Raw genomic sequence first — 19,488 nt, 5'->3', positions numbered from 1 at the left:
CATGTAGCTTGTTTGCCTTGAACGTGTCATATAGCCAAGAATTACCTTGAATTTCTGATTGTTCTGCCTTTGTAGTACCTATGATGGCAAGCATCACGAGGCCTGGTTTTCTGTGGTGTTGGAGAGTAAGCCCAGGCCTCATGCATGCTACATAAGCCCTCTACCAACTGTGCTACATCCCCTTATGTAAGCTGTAAGCCCATTCTTTAAACAATTTGAAGTTCTTTGTATAAATGGAGTTCTTAATTGGTCTAGATAAGAAAAGGCCGGAGACAGATATAGAGGGAAATGTTGAGAGACCACAGAGAAGGAGCAAGCACACCTTACTTCCTAAGCATCTCTGCAGAGAAGAGAGTGATTTCCCTGCTTATAGCCTGATTCTGCCCAGCTACATCACTTCCTGCCAGTCTGTACAGACCTCCAGACCTCTATGGTTAGCTAATGGCAAGTTTCTGCCCAGCTACATCACTTCCTGGCCAACCAGCCAATCAGTGTTTTAGTCATTAACCAATAAGATAAACATATACAGAACAACATTCCCCATCATTTTTGGTTGTAACTATCTGCCTTGTGTTGCTTCATCTCACTTTATCCTAGTCTGGTTATCTTTTTAGCCTAAATTGATTTATTTGTTGTTCTCTTAAATCTTTCATTTGGTGCTGTGCTTTCCCTGGTTTCCATACTTACAAATCCTGGACTTTTGATAAAATGGCTTGAGATCTAGTCCAGTTCCTCTTTTTAGTAAATTCAAGCTCATTTACCTCACCCTAGAATTAATTTTATTTATTTATTTGTTTGGTTGGTTGGTTGGTTTTTTGAGACAGGGCTTCTCTGTATTTATTGCTTTGGAGCTTGTCTTGAAACTCACTCTGTAGATCAGGCTGGCCTCGAATTCACAGCCTGCCTCTGTTTCCCAAGTGCTGGGATTAAAGGCTTTTGCCACCAACGCCCAGCAATTTTGTATTCTTACATAAAATTTCATTTATTTATAGTGTGTCTGTCTTATTTTCCTAACTAGATTATATATTTTGCAGAGGCATAAGGTATTAATCTTATTGCTACATAAACCAAATGCTTTTATTTATATTTACTTTTGTGTACTTATCACCTACTACCACATGACACTATGCAAAGTAGGCCTATCACTAATGGAATGAAATGGTTTCTGCCTTCAGAAATCATTCAGTGGTGAAAGGGAGGGTAAATAAGCTATTGTATTGCAGTGTAGTAAAAACTTTAATAAGGTCCATGGGTGCCATTGAAGATTAGTGTTATAGTTATAACTGCATGATTTCAGCACCACCTGTGGTTATTATTTACTGAAGGGAGAAAGAAGAAAAGGCAGTAGGTACATTTGTTTTTGTTTCTTTAACTCATTTAGAGATACAAAGTAGTGCTGTAACTTGAAAGAATAACTTTTCTCTCTTAGTTATGATCTGTTACAAAGGAAACAAATGTTAGATGAAATTATGTTTATTGATATGCTAGAAATTTAATAGATAAATACAATTTCCCCAAATGTCCTCAGGTAAGAATATAAATATATATTTAATTAGTAACATTATTACAAACAAAGTTTCACGTGCTGTAGCAAACTTTTAAAAAACCTTATGGGAAAAATTTAAATATATACAAATTTATACTAGGCATGGTGTAGCACCCCTTTAATCCCAGTACTTGAGAGACAGAGGCAGGTGGATCTCTGAGTTTGAGGCCAGCCTGGTCTACAGAGAGAGTTCCAGAACCTTGTCTCAAAACAACAAATTAAAGGGAATAGTCTATGAACTTATGTGCACCATAACCCATGGTCAGCATTGATTAATACACTGCTAGTTTTGTTTAATTTATACTTTTTTCTGCAACTCCATTTCATTTTTAATGTTTTGGGGTTTTGGGGTGTGTGTGTGTGTGTGTGTGTGTGTATGAGAGAGAGAGAGAGAGAGAGAGAGAGAGAGAGCACTTATACACATAGATAAGTGTTCTTGTCTTTGTGGATGCCAGGGGTCAACATTGTATCACTTCCTCAGTGGCCTCTAACCTTAATTTTTGAAAAAGATGTCTCACTGTTTTCAGTTTGCCCTTTTTTAGCTATATTGGCTTGGCAGCAGTCTTTGGGGGCTGTTGTCTCTACTGGGGTTACAGTCGTATGCCAGTAAGCCCCAGCTTGTGTCTGTAGTATTTTATGTGACTAATGGGAATCTATCTAAACTTATGTCTTCATGCTTGCATGGCTACCCCTGTACCCACTGAGCCATCTCCCTAGACTTCTTTTTTTTAACTAGGGTCTTCTATATTGCCCAGGTTAGTCTCAGACTCCAGATATAGCCACAGATGACCTTGGCCTTGTGATCCTCCAGCTTCCTGCTTCTGCCTTCCCCTCTGTAGGACTGTAGGTATTTGCCAACACCATATAGCAGGACTGGGTGTTGGACTGAGGCTTAGTACATGATAAACACTCTTATAACTAAGCTAAATCTCTAAGGCCATTAAAAATATTTTAGGCTCGGTGGTGGTGGTGCAAGCCTTTAATCTCAGCACTTGGGAGGCAGAGGCAGGTAAATCTCTGTGAGTTCAAGGCCATCCTGGTCTACAGAGCTAGTTCCGGAACAGGCTTAGAAGCTACACAGAGAAACCCTGTCTCAAAAAAAAAAAAAAAAAAAAAAAAAAAAAATAAATAAATAAATAAATAAAACAAAACAAACAAACAAAAAACCAAAAAGTTTTAAAAACTTTCTGTTTACTAAAATGCCTAAATCTTAATTATACAGGGCTCGTTGGGTTTTGCTTGTTTTTGTTTCTGTTCTGGGACAGGGTCTTACTCTGTTTCTCAGTTGGCTTGAACTCATTGACTTGGTTATCCTTTCACTTCAGGCTCCCAAACAGGTGGGACTACAAATTTGGCTGTACAGTTTAGTAAATGGAGATATCCATGTAACCTACATCCCAGTCATATTGTAGATTAGAAGAGAGCATATAGACCCCACAAAAATTTTTTCACTCAATTAACAGTCTTCACTGCTATTCTATTATCTGTGCCTTCTCTTGTACATAGACAGTCCAAAGGTGCTTCTCCAATCCTGGATCTGCAGGCCAACTTAATTGTGTTACTGGTTATATCAATCTAATAACAAAATTAAATTGACATAAAATTCTTTTGTTGTTTGAAATGTTCTGAGACATTACCATGTGTTGACAGACAATTACAAGGCATTGTCTTCTTTTTTTAAATTGGGCCTTCTGTATTGCCCAGGTTAGTCTCAAACTCAAGATATAGCCAGAGATACACTTTATGTCTAGCTAAAGATTAGATCCTGTCATATTCTGAGAACATTTTATCTTCAGGTAAATACTAGTTAGGTAGTCCTAAGTAGCTTTTTATAGTTATCTGCAAATTTATTTGTAGGTGTTTTTCTGTCCCGGCAGCTGTTCCCCAAATAACCACACAGAGTCTTAATATTAATTACAAATCCATGGCTAATAGCTCAAGTTTGTTACAAACTAGTCCTTACAACTTAACCCATTTCTATTAATCTGTATGCTACCCCGAGGTTCATGGCTTTTACCTCTATCCCCTATTGTGTGTCCAACTAGTTCTCCATCTGGCTGGTAACTCCTTTGCTCTGCCCTTCTTCCCATCATTCTCAGATCGGCTTTCCGACCTAACTTTATCCTGTTCAGCTGTTGGGCAGTTAGCTTGTTTATTAAACAAATTATAGCGACAAGTCTTTACAGTGTACAAAAGGGTTTTCCATACCACTTATTGTCACTTTAAAAAAATTTTTTTTCAGGTGAAACAATTTCTCCTACTTTATTGGATACAAAGTGGAATAAGATTCTAGATCCCTCTTCTCAACCAGTGTCTTTCAACCCTGCACTGACAAGTGTGAATGAACCTGTAGTTTCTAATGAGGCAGGACCACAGCTGAAAGTCTTCTCTCTGGCTGGCTCGGCTCTCCCTATGAGGGAGGGAGAAGATCCCTGTGCTAACGGACAGGGCTGTAGTCTAAATCCAGAGATTGACACAATGTGGATTGATGAGACTGCTGTGGCAGAAGACCAACTAATTAAGAAAAGCTATAATCAGGATGGTCAATTTACTGCTGTTGAAGTGGGAGAGGAGAAATGTGGAAGCCTCACTTGTCTGCCAGATGAGAAGAATGTTCTTGTTGTAGCTGTCATGCATAACTGTGACAAAATGACATTGCAAAGTGATTTGCAGGATTGTAATAATTATAATAGTCAACCCCTCGTGGATTCTTTTAGCTCTTCACTGGATAATGAAAATAGACAAACTGATCAATTTAGTGTTAGTATGAATGGGTCCGCTGAAGAAGGTATAAACTCAGAGAAACAAATGGATGTTTTGAATAAACCAGAATCAGAGGAGGATTCTGTTAATCATCTCTGTGCTGCTTCATCTAACAGTGCAAACAGTGTCTCTTCACCTTCACAATTAAAAGATGATGACAGTGTAGGCAGAGACCCTTCCACAGGTGCAGGTACAAGCTTAACAGTTAATTCATCCCAGGGATTGGATGGAGGGTCTGCCATTAAAAAGCAAGAAAATTTTATGCCAGATGAAGACGTTAGTGGCAAAAACAGCTTTTCTAGGACAGATCTGGGGAGCCCAAACTCCTTTTCCCATGAAAGTGAGGAGATCATGAGTAAAAAAGAGCCAGTGGAGGAGAGGATAGCTGGAGATTCCCTTCCATCTGGTTTATCTGTGTATCTCAAGCCAGGTATGTCTGAAGTGCCTGGGAGGGACAGTTGTGAACACCCTTCAGATTGCCTTGTGTCCAGTGAAGCTAGAGCTGGTGAAGATGAAAGTAATGAGAATGAAAAGACGGTTGGCACTGCAGAACTTTTTAATGTGACAGGACATTTCTCTGACTCTCAGACGACTAATTGGAAATTAACGAAGCTAAATGAGATGAATGATAGCCAAGTAAATGAAAATCAAATGGTTTCACAGATTAGCCAGCCTGAGGACACTAATAGTGGAGGAGAGTGTATGGGAATGGCAGATTCAGATCCAGATTTGAAAGGAACTTGCTTGAGTGAAAATGAAGGATGTGATCTCTCCACTGTTAATGATGCACCAGCAGCAAATTCTCTGTCTAATGGTTGTGATTCCTATGGAATGCAGAGCCCAGTTGTTTCTTTTGTTCCAAAGACTTTACCCTCCAAAGAAGACTCAGTAACAGAAGAAAAAGAAATAGAGGAGAGCAAGTCAGAATGCTACTCAAATATTTATGAGCAGAGAGGAAATGAGAATGCAGAAGGGAGTGGACTGCTTTTAAATAGCACTGGGAATATAATGAAGAAAAATTATTTACATAATTTCTGTAGTCAAATCCCATCAGTACTTGGGCAGTCTTCCCCCAAGATAGCAAACCTGCAATCTGTTAGTGTTCCTTTTGGTGGTGCAAGACCCAAGCAACCTTCTAATCTTAAACTTCAAATTCCAAAGCCATTATCGGAACATTTACAAAATGACCTTCCTGCAAACAGTGGAAATAATACTAAAAACAAAAACGATACTCTTGGGAAAACAAAACTAGGGGAACATTCAGCAGTCAATGCATGCAGTGGATCTTTGGGAAACATCTCTGTGACTGATACAAACGGAGAACATTTAGAAAGTTATGAGGCTGAGATCTCCAGTAGACCAGGCCTTGCGTTAGCTCCAGATAGTCCAGACAATGATCTGAGAGCTGGTCAATTGGGAATTTCTGCAAGAAAGCCATTTACCACCCTGGGTGAGGTGGCACCAGTATGGGTACCAGATTCCCAGGCTCCAAACTGCATGAAGTGTGAAGCACGATTTACATTCACCAAAAGGAGGCATCATTGCAGAGCCTGTGGGAAGGTAAGTTGCATGCATTTTCTCAGGAACTTGGCATGTTTTATAATGCAGAACCAGGAATTAAAGCAGGATTAAGTTGAGGTGACATTATAAATAGCTCTTGAAAGCCCAGTTATAGTGAGTTTATATATAAAACATGAATTTGCTGATTGTGATTGTTTCTGGGTGTCCTTTTTTTTTTTTTTTTTTTAATTGTTGCCAGAAAGTTTGCTGTCTCAGTTTTCTGTGAAGAAAGGTGAATTGGAAATTAAGGAAGTGTTTCTTTGTGGTTTCTCCATTGATAGATACTTGGTTAATGGAATGGTTTAAATAAGGAAGTTATTCTTTCAGCTTAAGACATATTTGTGATTCACTTCTTCATTTTTCTTTTTCTTGGTTTTTTTTTTTTTTTTGTTATTTTTATGTTTTGGTATTTTATTTTTGAAAAAGTGTGGCTATGCAGCCCTCACTGATCTGGAATTCCCTTTCTAGAGACCAAGCAGTTCCCCTGCGTCTGCTTCCTGAGTGCAGGGGATTATTATGGACATTACAATCACTGTTGTGGTCAGTGGTTGTATTTTTTTATACTTAAAAATTTAACTTCTATGTTGAGAATCTATCCTATACTAGGGGTTTCTCTGTCATGGATCTCACTTCATAGACCAGGCTGGCCTTGAAGTCCTAGAGATCCATCTGCCTGTATCTCCCAAATGCTTGGATTAAAGGCATGTGCCAGCACTGCCCGGAAGATATGGTTAGTTTTAGTGAGTATTCTGCTTGCATGTATGTGTACCTTGTTGTGCCTGGTGCCCACAGAGGCCAGAAGAAGGCATTAGATTCCCTTGAACTGGAGTTATGGATGATTGTGGACCACCATGTGGGTGCAGGGAATTGAACCCATGTCCTTTGCAAGGTCAGTGAGTGCTCTTAACTGCTGAGCCATCTCTTAAGGCCAATCCCATACTTATTTCTGCATAGAGTTTTTCAATGTACTAAATGTTCTGAGGGTTTACACATATTTTCTCTCATATGACTTTAATGTAAATATTTGAAGGCTATATATATATATATATATCATTATTCTTATTAAGGATATAAAAATAACTAATACTCCTTACCTCTTTCCAAATTCTGTTAATAGTACAATTTGGGGTTTTTATATTAATTTTTATTTCTGTGTATGCATGTTTGTACACCATGTGTGTGCATTTGCATGTGGGCCATGAAGGCTAGAAGGAGATTTTGGATTCCCTGGAAGTGGAGTTACAAGTGTTTGTGAGGTGCCTCATATGGGTGCTGGGAGCTGAACATGGGTTCTCTGGAAGAACAGCAAGCACTCTTAACCAATATTCCCCCTAACCTCCACAATTTGTTTTTTAATAGGAGTTGTAAATATGGAGAAAAGAGTATTTTGCATTTTTTAAAGAATGTGGACATTCATGTGAAATCTAGATTCAAATTTTAGCTTTGTTTTTATTATGTAATTTCACTAACCCTTAGTTTGTAATCTGTAACAAAATTAAATAGTTTTCATTGGGTTGTTGTGAAGATCATCAAATTATAGAAGTAATAGTAAGTCTACCTCCTTTTTCATGTGATTTGCTTGCTCGAATGCTTTTAACGTCAAGAAAAAGAGTATCTGAGCCCCAGTGACTAGACAGAGAAAACATGTACTTCACATAAGGCACTGCAGAGTCAGGATCCCTTGATCTTCTCATGGTCTTACATCAAGTCCAGCTGGACAGCCTCCTGTGGGAAAAGAAACTGGCTGAGGGCCAAACAAGACAATTTGCTAGTTTCTTACAGAGGAGAAAAGAATTCCAGCATCTTCCATCAATTTATTGACCGGTTCTAGGCTATGGGTCTTATATCAGTTACTGGATTAAGCCAGGGTTGACTTAGTCATAATTTATTTCCTAGGTCTTAGCACAGTGTATCCTGAATAGAAATGGATTTTGTTAACAGATAAAAGGGGAGAATAGGTCCTGGGTGGGCAGTTAGGAAGACTTACCTGGGGATGGGGAGATGGCTTAGAAACACTAGAATCCCTGAGGCTGGCTAGTGGTCATTCTAGCTTTGTCTGTGAGCTCTAGGTTCATCGAGAAGACCTGTCTCTACTGGGATCAATATGTAAAATTAAAAAACAAAACAAAACAACAACAACAAAAAAAACAAAAAACAAAAAAAAAAAAAAACCACTGTTAGAACAGAAAGCTTTCCTTTAAAATGCATTTTTAACCCCCCCCCCCAAAGTATAAAGTGAATGACTGGGAAGACATCTGACCTCACCCCTTGCCTCTGTACACGCATGTACACACATTTACTTACATAAGCATATACTAGTGAATACACACAAAAGGAAGGATTACCAGAAGGTAACTAAACCAGGGATGGGAGCAGAAAGAAGTTAAAGTTGAGGCTGGGCTTTTGTCTTCTTATTGTTAGTTTAAAGAAAATAATCTGTCTAGTGTCCAAATATTTTGTATTCTATTTGTTAGCTATACCTGCCTCCTATTCCTCACATGAGTAAGATAGTGTTGCCAACTATAGGGGCCATACCTGGCACATACCTGTAATTCCAGTTCTTGGAACTTAGAGACAGGAGGATGAGGAGTACAAGGTCATCTTCAGCTCCATAGCAAGTGTGAGGTCAGCATGGACTAATGAAACCCTGCTGAAAAGCAAAAGTGTTTTTTTGTTATGCAAGTAACAAGAGTTTGGTATAGACTACCATGTCTTGATTTGAGTAGTAAACTAGGACTATAGGTGGACTCATAAAGAAAATTATGACAAGAAATGTAAATTAAGAGAGTAAATGGAATTTTCCTTAGTTTAATTTGGAAATTTTATGGAGGTATATTGATTCTGGATTCATGATTCCATCTTTTTTTTTTTTTTTTTTTCTGTTCTTTTACCTCTGAATGGTTACAAGGATTGATGACAAAAATCCATGCACTTCTTAGAAGAAAAGGGTCTATACATTGTAAACATCAATATAGTTTTTCTAAGTATTGATCAGATTATCCTGGGAAGGTAGGTAGGAAAATACCCTAATCAATGTGATATTGTAAAATAATATTATCTATTAAAAAATGCAACTTTATTTGTTCCATTCCAATAGGAATTAAATATCCCCAGTAATTTCTCTATTTCCATATATTACAAAGTTCTTTTCTCAGACATCAAGTGTATATTAAACATTTAACTTTTATTAATAGAAAGTCTATACTAGGTGCTAGGGGTTCATAACTTCATAAATTGGAAGTGGTTATCTCATAGAATTAATAATCAAAGGCTCTGTTTCAGTATTTGAGAGAAACACTTTAAAGGAGGAAGGTTTATTTTGGTTCATAATTTCGAGGGCTTAGACCATGGTTGGCTGGCTGGCTCTCCTTTGGCCTGAGGCAAGGCTGAACATCATGGTGGCAGGAGCTTGTGGAGAAGGCTGCTCATATCATGGCAGATCAGAAGCAGAACTTGAAGGCCCAAAGGACCAGATGTCGTGTTCCAAGCCTGTGTCCCAGTAGTGTACTCCTCCAGCTAAGCTTTATCTCTTAAAGTTTCTGCCACCTCTCAAAATGTGCTGTTTTTCTGGGACAAGCATTCATTGCATGATCCTAGGGGGACATTTAACCCACAACAGGTATCGGTTTGTTTTGTGTTTCTGTCATCTAGAGATTGACATATAGGTTCCACTTTTGCCTTTAGTGTTGCTTGCGAAAGCATGTCACACACTCTCAAATGCTTAACAAACGTGCTTTGTTTTATACTTAACAGATTTTAAATTTAGGTCATTGTTCTGTATAATAACATATCCCCTAGTTCTCTTCTTTGATAAGCAGTAAGTTTCAGAATTGAAAGAATGCAGAGGTTGCCTTTCCCGGATGGTACCCTGTAAATTAAAGTCATGATCATCATTACAAATCTATATAGATTTCCTTGGGAAATTTCTGGTTCTAGGATATCATGATAATGAAATTTTTAATTAAGGATTGGGAATTTGAGTATTCTATTTTTAGGGAAGACCGGAAATTATGGGTGACATTGGCTGATGGGAAAGGCTAACAAAGGTAGCAGAATTTTAAATTTTCCTTTACCTCGAATTACAGAGTAGGAAAAGAATAGTGTGTATCTTGGTTACTTTTCTGTTGCTGTGATAAAACAATGGGACCAAGGCAACTTAAAGAAGAAAAGATTTATTTGGCTTAAGTTCCAGAGGAGTAAGAGTCCATGGTGGCAAGTGGAAGCAGCAGGAGACTGGTGGCTGGAACAGCAGCTGAGAACACGCATTTCAAACCGCAGACAGGAAGCAGAGAGCACAAACTCAAATGGCACAAGTCTTTAAGCTCTCAAAACTATCGGCAGTGATGTACTTTCTCTAGCAAGGCCACAACTCCTGACCTCCCCAGACAGGGCCATTAACTGAGGGCCAAACATTCAAATACCCAAGATTGTTGGGAAAATTTATCATCCAAACACTACAATATGGACACCAAATGTCTTAGGGTTTCTGTTGCTGTGATGAAACACTGTGGCCATAAGCAACTTGGGGAAGAAAGAGTTTCTTTTACTTACACTTCCACATCACAGTCCATCTTCCAGGGAAGTTAGGACAGGAACTCAAACAGGTTGGGAACCTGGAGGCAGGAACTGACCCAGAGGCCATGGACGAATGCTGCTTATTGCCTGCTTCTGCCTGCTTTCTTATAGCACAGTGAACCACCAGCCAGGGTGTACCACCTACAGGGAGCTGGGCTCTTCCACATTATCATCAATCAAGAAAATGCATCACATATCTGTCTACAGGCAAATGTTACAGAGACATTTCCTCATTGAGGTTCCCTCTTTTTCAGTATTCTTTATTGTTTGTGTATTCTTCATGACAGGGTTTCTATGTGTAGCCTGGTTGTCCTGGAAATCTCCATGTAAACTTGGATGGCCCTGAACTCAGAGATCTACCTGCCTCTGCCTCTTGAGTGCTGGATTGACATATATGTACCACCACCACCACTCTTATTGTCAAGTTGGCAATAAACTATCTGCGACACTGAATCATGGAAAGAAGAGCAATTTAATGACAATTATATATGTCACTTGACTTCACTGGGATCACTTTTTTCTGCTTTGATTTTTTTTAAAAATTATAACTCAGGGCTGGAGAGATTGCTCAGTGGTTAAGAGCACTGACTGTTCTTATAGAGGTCCAAATTTTGATTCCCAGTACCCATATGGCAGCTCATACTGTCTGTAATTCCAGCTTCAGGGAAGCCAGTGCCCGCTTCTGGCTTCTTCAGCACCAGTAATACACATGTTACACAGTTATGCAAGCGAAACACCCATACACATAAAAATCATTTTCAAAAATTTTAAGTATAGCTCATAGATGAGTTTTTAATGCATTTATTGGTAGTTTGACTTGACGGGACAGGGAGCTGTGGTAAGGTAGCACTAGGGTGCACATGAAAATCTCTGGGTCTCCTGTTTCTTTTCTTTCTTTGCTGTGCTTTGGAGATAGGCAGTGAGGGCTGGTGAGATGGCTCTGCTGGTGAAGGTGTTTGCTGATAAATCTGATAACCTGAGTTTGATCCTCAAAACTCACATGGAGAGAACATACCCCTCTCAAGTTGTCCTCTTGTACTGTGGCATTTATATGCCCTCTCCCTGCAATAAAATAAGAATAAGTACACATGTAACTAAAAAAGGAAAGGGAACGAAGATTGTGTTATGGCTCATTCATCCTGTGTAGTGATCACAGAACTTATAGATCAGCTGAGGTCATTTTGTGGGAAGAATAGCCACTAAATGGTTTGAGTTGAGTGTATTTTCTGGAAGTCATCCAGATAACAGAAATGTTATTTTTCAAGGTGTCAGTTAAGAGGGCTATACTTTAGGTTTTATTTTTCAGTAAGATTCCATTTCTGATTAATTTGTCATACTAACTTCTTTGTCAGGGTTTATTTAAAGCATTAATAATCTCATCGCTTATATTAAAAAATAATTTGGTGACATATGATGTCAGAGTGGCATATTGAAACATGATCTGGATTAATTTTTAATATGATTCTAGAAGGGTTTCCTTCTTAGACATTTGAATTTATGGATACTTGAAAGATTGAGCATTTATAAATATATATCTTCTATATGTACAGCCAATTTTTTATTTTATGCACTTATTATTGATACATTTTATTTATTAATTCATACAAAATCCTTTACACCAGTGTGGGGGTTTGTTTGTTCGTTTGATTGGTTGGGTTTTTTGAGACAGGGTTTCTCCATAACAGCTTCTGCCTCCAGAGTTCTGGGAATAAAGGCATGTACCAGCACCACCTAGCCATCAATGTGTTTTAAGCTTTTCTTCCTCCTCTTCATCCTGGTTAATCTTGAAGTCATGTAATTTATAACTCTCTTTGCTGCTAACAAGTGACCAGTCATGTAAATTATTCATCATCACCAAAATATTTTTATCTGTCTATTTAATTTTTGTTGTTGTTTTGAGATAGAATCTCAGTGTGTAGCCCTGGATGTCTTGTAACTCAGAGATCTGCCTGCCTCAGACTCCTGAACACTGTTGGCCTGTTATAGCGTTTTTTATTGGCTGGCTCTGTCTTAAGTTTTAACTCATTTCTATCAATCTAAGTGTTTCCACGTGGTCTTGTCTTACTGGAGAGAAAGTTCGGACCTCTTACTCTTCTAGTAACCTATGTTTCCACTCTACTACATCTCCCAGAAACTCCTTGTCTCCTAGTCCCACCTGTCTTGCTTTCCTATGGGCCAACATTCCTTTATTTATTAACCAATAAGAGAAATATAGAATGACATCTCCCATCAGCACAGTTATATTATGAACCCCCCCCCCCCCGTACCTCACCTGAACTCCTTGTCCCTACTACTGGTCTTATTGCTTCATTAGTTTACTTTTTGCAGAATATCTTGTATTCACAATCACACATTATGTTGTAGTTTAAACTGCCTTCTTTCACTCTGAAACACGCATTAGAAGACTGGATATAGTTCAATGCTATAGCATTTGCCTCACTCCTACAAGATTCTAGTTCAAATGCATCAAATGCATTCAGGCTTTGTCATATCTTTTATTTATTTATTTATTTATTTATTTATTTATTTATTTATTTTGGTCTTACTAACAAATTTCTTTTTGTTTCTGAATAAGATTCTGTTGTACGAGTATACTGAAGTTTGCCCATTAAAGTTATCAGTTACAGAACAACTTGTTTGCCGATGAATCAGGGCTTTCTGGCAAGCCTGTGTCACTGAGCTATATAGACCTAGGCTTCTGCAACTATAAATTAGGCTCAGGTCTTCAGAAAAGAGAGCCAGTGCTCTTAACCACTGGGCCATCTCACATTCTTAAATGAATGTGGTTATGCTCTACATAATTTTAATTAACATTTCTCACTTTTTATTGATGACTTATTACTTCCTATTCATTTTATATTTTATACTATGGAAATATGTATAAAGCAAATTTGAGCCATTTCAAATGTTCAAAAAGGACTGGAATGCAACAGTGACAACATGCAACATCAACAACACATTTTACCCAAGAACTACTAGTGAATGTCCAGTGCAGTGGTGGTTCCAGAAGTTTTGTAAGATGAGAGCCTTGAAGATAAGAAGTTTAGTGTCTGTCGGTCAGAAGTTGATAATGACCATTTGAGAGCAATCATTTAAGCTGATTATCTCACAACCGCACAAGAAGTTGCCAAAGGATTAAATGTGGACCACTCAGCTGGTTTGGCATTTGAAGCAAATTGGGAAGGTTGGAAGAGTTTGGTAAGTAGGTGCCTCATGAGCTGACCAAAATTTAAAACAAAACAAAACTGTTTTGAGCTGTCATCATCACGTATATTATGCAACAAGGAACCATTTCTTGATCAAATTGCAAGATGTAGCAAAAAGTGGGCGGTATACAATAGCCCAGTCATTTGACTAAATGAGAAACCTTGCAGCACATTCTAATAAACTCAAAAAAGGTTGTGGCCAGTGTTTTGTGGTCTGTTGTTGATCTGAACCACTGCAGCTTTCTGGCTCCCTGCAAAACTGTTACATCCCAGGACTATGCCAAGCAAATCAGAGAGATGCACTGAAAATTACATTGTCTACAGCTGTTTGAGTCAACAGATTTTCCCAATTCTTTTCCATGACAAAGCTCAGCCACATAGCACACAATTAACATTTCAAAAGTTGGACAATTGGGCTGTGGATTTTTTTCTTCTCTGTCATATTCACCTGGTAGCTCATCAGCTATCTTCAAGCATCTCATCACTTTTTGCAGAGAAAACACTTGCACAAATAGGATGCAGAAAATACTTTCCAGGAAGAACTTCTAGAATCCAGAGCATGGATTTTTATATTAACAAACTTATTTTTTGAAAAAAATATGTTGATTGTAATAGTTCTGTGTTAGTTAATAAAGATGTGTTAGAGCTTAGTTATGATTTAACTATTCATCCAAAACCACAACTCTTTTGCATCAACCCTAATAAATACTTTGATGTTTTATCTGTTGCCTTTCTGGATTGCAATTTATTTACTTGCTGTTTCAACCTCCTTGAAGATCATTTCTGCTTTGGTTGCTGCTGCATCCTCTCTGTCCTAGCATGTGAGGGATGCTTAGTTTATATTGGTTAAACTAAAAGGTAAATAGTTTCTTATTGCAACACTACTTTTTTTTTTTTTTTTTTTACATTAACACCTTCAGTCTTTAGATAATGGCATCAAATTTAGATATAATAAATGCTAGAATTTGGGAGATTGTTTTGTTTTTTTGTCGTTGTTCAGTTTTTTGGGATGGGGTCTTGCTGTCTATCCCTGGATGGCCTAGAACTCACCATGTGGACCACATGTCTTCACATTCATGGTTAATTCTCTCACCACTGCCTCCAAATGCTGGAATTAGAAGTGTGTGCTGCCACACTTGCACCTTTTTTGTTTGAGACTCAGGGTCTTGTATACACAAGCCTCAATCTTATTATATAACAGAGAGTGGCCTGTGACTTCTGATCCTTGTACCTCCACCTCCTAAATGATCACAAATGTGCACACCTGACACTTTTTATTGGCTTGAGAGAGGCCCTCATATAGCCCTGACTGACTTCAGACTGTGTGTAGTTGAAGATAATCCTGAACCTTTTTTTCTATTTCTGGCATTCTGAATTATTTTAATGCCTACATTACAGGCCTGTACTGTTGTGCCCCATGTGTGTGGTGCAGAAAGTAGGCAAGTACTCTACCAACTGAGTTAACATCCCTAGCCCAAGAAATGCTTTAAATTAGTTATATTTTTCTTGGATTTCTTATTTAAGAACAGATTGAAGCAATGACAGGTTTCTTGTCTTAGTTTCTGTCCTAGTTACTATTGCTCTGAGGATACAACCAAGACAACTCTTAAAAAAGAAAGTATACAGTTTCAGAGGGCCCATTAATATGGTGGGAAGCAGACAGGCATGGCACTGTGGCAGTAGCTGAGAATTTTACATTCTGATCCACAGGTAGAAGAGCTTTTGAAACCCCCCAGTCACACATGTCCTCCAACAAAGACACACCTACTTTAACAAGGACATACCTCCCAATCCCTAACAGTTCATCAACTGGTGACTAAGCATACAAATATAGGTGCCTGTGGAGGCCATACTCATTCAAACCTTCACAGTTTATTAGTTTCTGTGCTGACAGAAATCAACAGATAATGAGAGCAGTTAACTGCCTTCTTTAAACAGGACACTGAATGAAGTTCAGTTTCCTTTATACTCCACCTGAAAACCTGTCATTTTGCTCTATAACTATTATGATTTGAACCATCAGGCATGATCAAATAGGACAACAGTTAGATTCAATGTGATTTCTAATGAAGCTAGGGAAATGCTTCCCATTACACACTCTTGGAAAGGCTATGTTGGTTAAAAGTAACCCTGACCTAAGGCCGAGCAGTTATCACACAGCCTTGTCTTTATTTTCTGTTTTATTGAACCTTGACATTTATTCTGGGTTTGACTTACATTCTCAGTATTCAGCACAGCTTCAAAGTGCTCAACAATCATTGTTAGTTACTGAATAAGTAGATCGCTGGTCTGTTTTGTCTCTGTACTGAGTATTGAGTTTATATTGATAATAACTGTTGTCCCTAACTCCATATGTATGTAAATATTATACCATTGACCAAATGTGTAAGTTGTAGTAAAGACTATGAAGAAGAAAGTTAATGTACAAAGTGGTTGCGTCTAAGGCATTCTGGGAAGGCCTGTGAAGTGTCATTTGATGTTCCAAAGAGAAAAGCTTGAATGAAGGCTCTGAGCAGAATAGCACCTATTCAAGAAAGGAATCCAGTATGGTAAAATCTAACTAGTAAGGAAAGAATCTATAAAGAATTTGTAGAAGAGATCAGAGAAAATGCCAGGTAATGCTTTGCAGGTTATGTTAAGGATTATGATCAACCATAGAATAATATACCATTGAGTAAATGTACATTTTTCCTTTCTGTTGGTAGACATCTAGGCTGTGTCCAGTTTCTATGAACAGAGCAGCAATGAACATGGATGAACAGGTGTCTCTGCACTAGGATTTTGAGTCCTTTGGCTATATGGTCAAGAGTGGTTTAGCTGGATTTTGAGGTACATCTTTCCAGGTTCCCCAGGAAACACCACATTGATTTCCATAGTGGATATGATTTTCAAAGAAAAAAATGTAAATATCCTTCAAAAAAGAAAAGTAAAAAATACATGGTTTTAAATTTTATTTTAGCTGTGATTCCTTATTTGTTTGTTTGTTTGTTTGTTTTTTCGAGACAAGGTTTCTTTGTGTAGTCCTAGCTGTCCTGGAATTTACTGTGTAAACCAGGCTGGCCTTGAACTCACAAAGATCTGCCTGCTTCTGCCTCCAGAGTGCTAGTATTAAAGGTGTGTGTCACCACTGCCTGGCTGTGATTTCTTATTTTAAATAAACTTGCATGTTGATTTTTTTTTCCTGTTGTTGTTGTTAGGTTACAGCCATTTCTGTTTTATGTTTGAGAATTTGGATAGTGAATACAGAATAACCCTCATAGGATCTGCATTGGCAGAACATTAAAGTAGATTATGTTTTGGTTTATACCTTCAGTGATCAATTTCCTTAAGACTCGCTTTTGTCCTTGAGTGTTTAAAACAAGGTTACTGGTTGTTTCTTAAAAAGCAAAGGATAGTAATATTTATTAATATTTATTTTTTATTTTTATTTTACATATCAATTACAGTTCCCTCTCCCACCCTCTCATACCCTCCAACCTCCCCCCCCCACACACACATCTGTCAAGTCATTTGGAGTAGGACTTCTCTCCTGTCTCTAGGTTAAGGGAGTATCCCTCCATAGGGGATGTACCCTCAAAGTCCTTCTGTGTACGAGGGATACATCCTGGTTCCACTGTATGAGGTCCCTTAGACTGCTCAGGCCTTCTAGCTGAGACCCATGTTCAAGGGGGTCTGTGTCAGTCCCATGCTGGATTCCCAGCTATCAATCTGGGGGGGCCCGTTAGCTCCTCCTTGTTTAGGTCAGTTATCTCTATGTGTTTCTGCAACCTGGTCTTGTCCTCCCTCTCTGCATCTGGATTCCAATTTGGCTCAGTGTTTAGTTGTGGGTGTTTGCTTCTGTTTCTATCAGCTACTAGATGAGGGCTCCATGATGGTGGATAAGTTAGTTGTCAATCTCATTATCAGGGAAGGGCATTTATGGTAGCCTTTCCACTGTTGCTCAGATTGTTAGTTGGTGGCAGTCTTGTAGGTCTCTGGACATTTCTCTAAGTTCAGTTTTCTCTTCAAACCTACAATGGCTCCCTCTTTTATGGTCTCTCTCTCTCTCTTCTCTTGTCTATTCCTCCCCTTAACTCAATCTTCCTAGTCCCACGTGCTTTCCTCTCCTCCCCTTCTCTTTCTCCTAGTAGTAAATTCTTATATTAAAAGTTGGTTGAGAGAAACCCTGTCTTGAAAAACAAAAAGATGATTGAAGTATGATGCTAAGGTCATTGTGAAGATCAAAAGAGGTAGGTGTCTCTTTATTCATTGTGTGTGTGCATATGATATGTGAACAGGTGTTAGGTTTTGTATGTAGAGGTTAGAGGACAACTTTGTAGAGTCCTCTCCTGTGTGGGATTCACTAGACTCGGTTTGGTAAAGCGAAGATTTTTCGGGGAGAAGTTATTTACATAAAAGGCAGGTGATCACTGCAAGTCCCCCTCTAAGCATCCACACTGGGCTGCTGTCTGTGACCCAACCCTAAGCAAAAGAGAGTGCTCGAGTGCATGTGTATATGTGTGTGTGGGGGGGGTGGCTGTCTCAGTACACTGTCCTTCCACTTTCTAACTTTATATGGATTCTGGAGGCTAAACCAAGCATGGCTAGCAAGCACCATTATCCTCTAAGCCATTTCACCAGCCCCATGGGATCAGTATTTTTTAAATATTAGAAATATACTAGTTGACAACATAGATTAGCCATCCAGCCTTGAACTTTATTTAGAATTAATGTGATCTAGGTTTAGAATAGCCATATAGTTATTTACCTGCTTCTTTATTTTAGACAAAGCACTTTGTTCATCATTAAGTGGAGCAGATAATACCTTGTGCATTTACAAATGGCTAAGATTTATTGAGTCACTAGATTTATTGAGTCACTTTGCTCCCAACTGTCTGATAATTCCAGTTCCGATGAATTCAGTGCCCTCTTCTGGGCTACACGAATACCTGCATGCACATGGTAAATAGCACATAATCTCTCTTTTTGTTGGTTCCACTCAGTTCCTACATCTTTGTTCACCACCATTTGGAACTTGGATACCCTAAGTTTTCCATTGCAATGTAGACTTCAACTTCTTAGCTTCACACACAGCTCACTCAAGAGCTCCATGCAGAGAACCTGACCATACTATATCTAATTGACTTTTTGCTTAGCTCCTTAGCACAAGCCCTCTTAACCCTGTAACTTTAACATTCTGCTAGCCTGCAAAACTGTCATAATGCTGATGATACTAAATTCTGCTGTGCACTTGAGACTCTCATTGCTTTTACAGCTCAGCCCAGGAAAACACTTCTTGTCTCTGTTCCCCTGCAGCATATCCTGGAAGCTTCATGTTTCTAAGCATTCTCCTTTCAAATTAATAGTCTTTAAATGAGCTTTCAGTGTTATGCCCCAGAGCCTTTCTTGAATGTAATTGCTTCCTCAAGCAGCTATTCCTAATGCCCCAGTACAACAGTCTTTTCTTTAATTGTGCTACTCTCACAGCTTTGTTTGGGCCTGCCTTTCCGCAGGGTCAGAGGCTTTAAGCACAGCCACACCCTTTCCTCACCAAGATGCTCTATTCTCTATACTCTCTCACTTTATTTTATTTATTTATTTATTTATTTATTTATTTATTTATTTAGAGATATACCTTTGGCTTTCCTGAAACTTGCTTCAGGCTAGCCTCAAACTCAAGAGATCTGCCAATCTCTGCCTTCCAAGTGTTAGAATTAAAGGTGTGCGCTACCATCGCCTGGCTTTACTCTCTCACTCTAAGTCCGTCTGGATTAAACAGTGAGTTGTAACTGCACCACTGCTGGAATATTACAATGTTTTCTAACTTATAATAGCAAACAAATCAGTCCATTTATATAG

At 38.5% G+C, this 19,488-nt stretch overlaps 1 protein-coding gene across 3 annotated transcripts in view; it reads left to right on the top strand.

Moving 5' to 3' along the window:
- The window catches only part of Zfyve9 (zinc finger FYVE-type containing 9), a 144,258-nt gene that overhangs the window by 47,818 nt on the left and 76,952 nt on the right, over nt 1–19,488 (top strand). For all 3 annotated transcript variants that reach the window (XM_051188432.1, XM_051188430.1, XM_051188431.1), the window contains one exon: nt 3,789–5,869. In XM_051188432.1, the coding sequence (XP_051044389.1) occupies nt 3,789–5,869 (2,081 nt within the window). The remainder of the gene's footprint in view (nt 1–3,788; nt 5,870–19,488) is intronic.

Source organism: Phodopus roborovskii, unplaced genomic scaffold, assembly GCF_943737965.1.
Source record: "Phodopus roborovskii unplaced genomic scaffold, PHOROB, whole genome shotgun sequence".
Classification (NCBI taxonomy): Eukaryota; Metazoa; Chordata; class Mammalia; order Rodentia; family Cricetidae; genus Phodopus; species Phodopus roborovskii.
The sequence above is the reverse complement of the archived record's forward strand: the minus strand, read 5'-3'. Positions and strand labels throughout refer to the sequence as shown.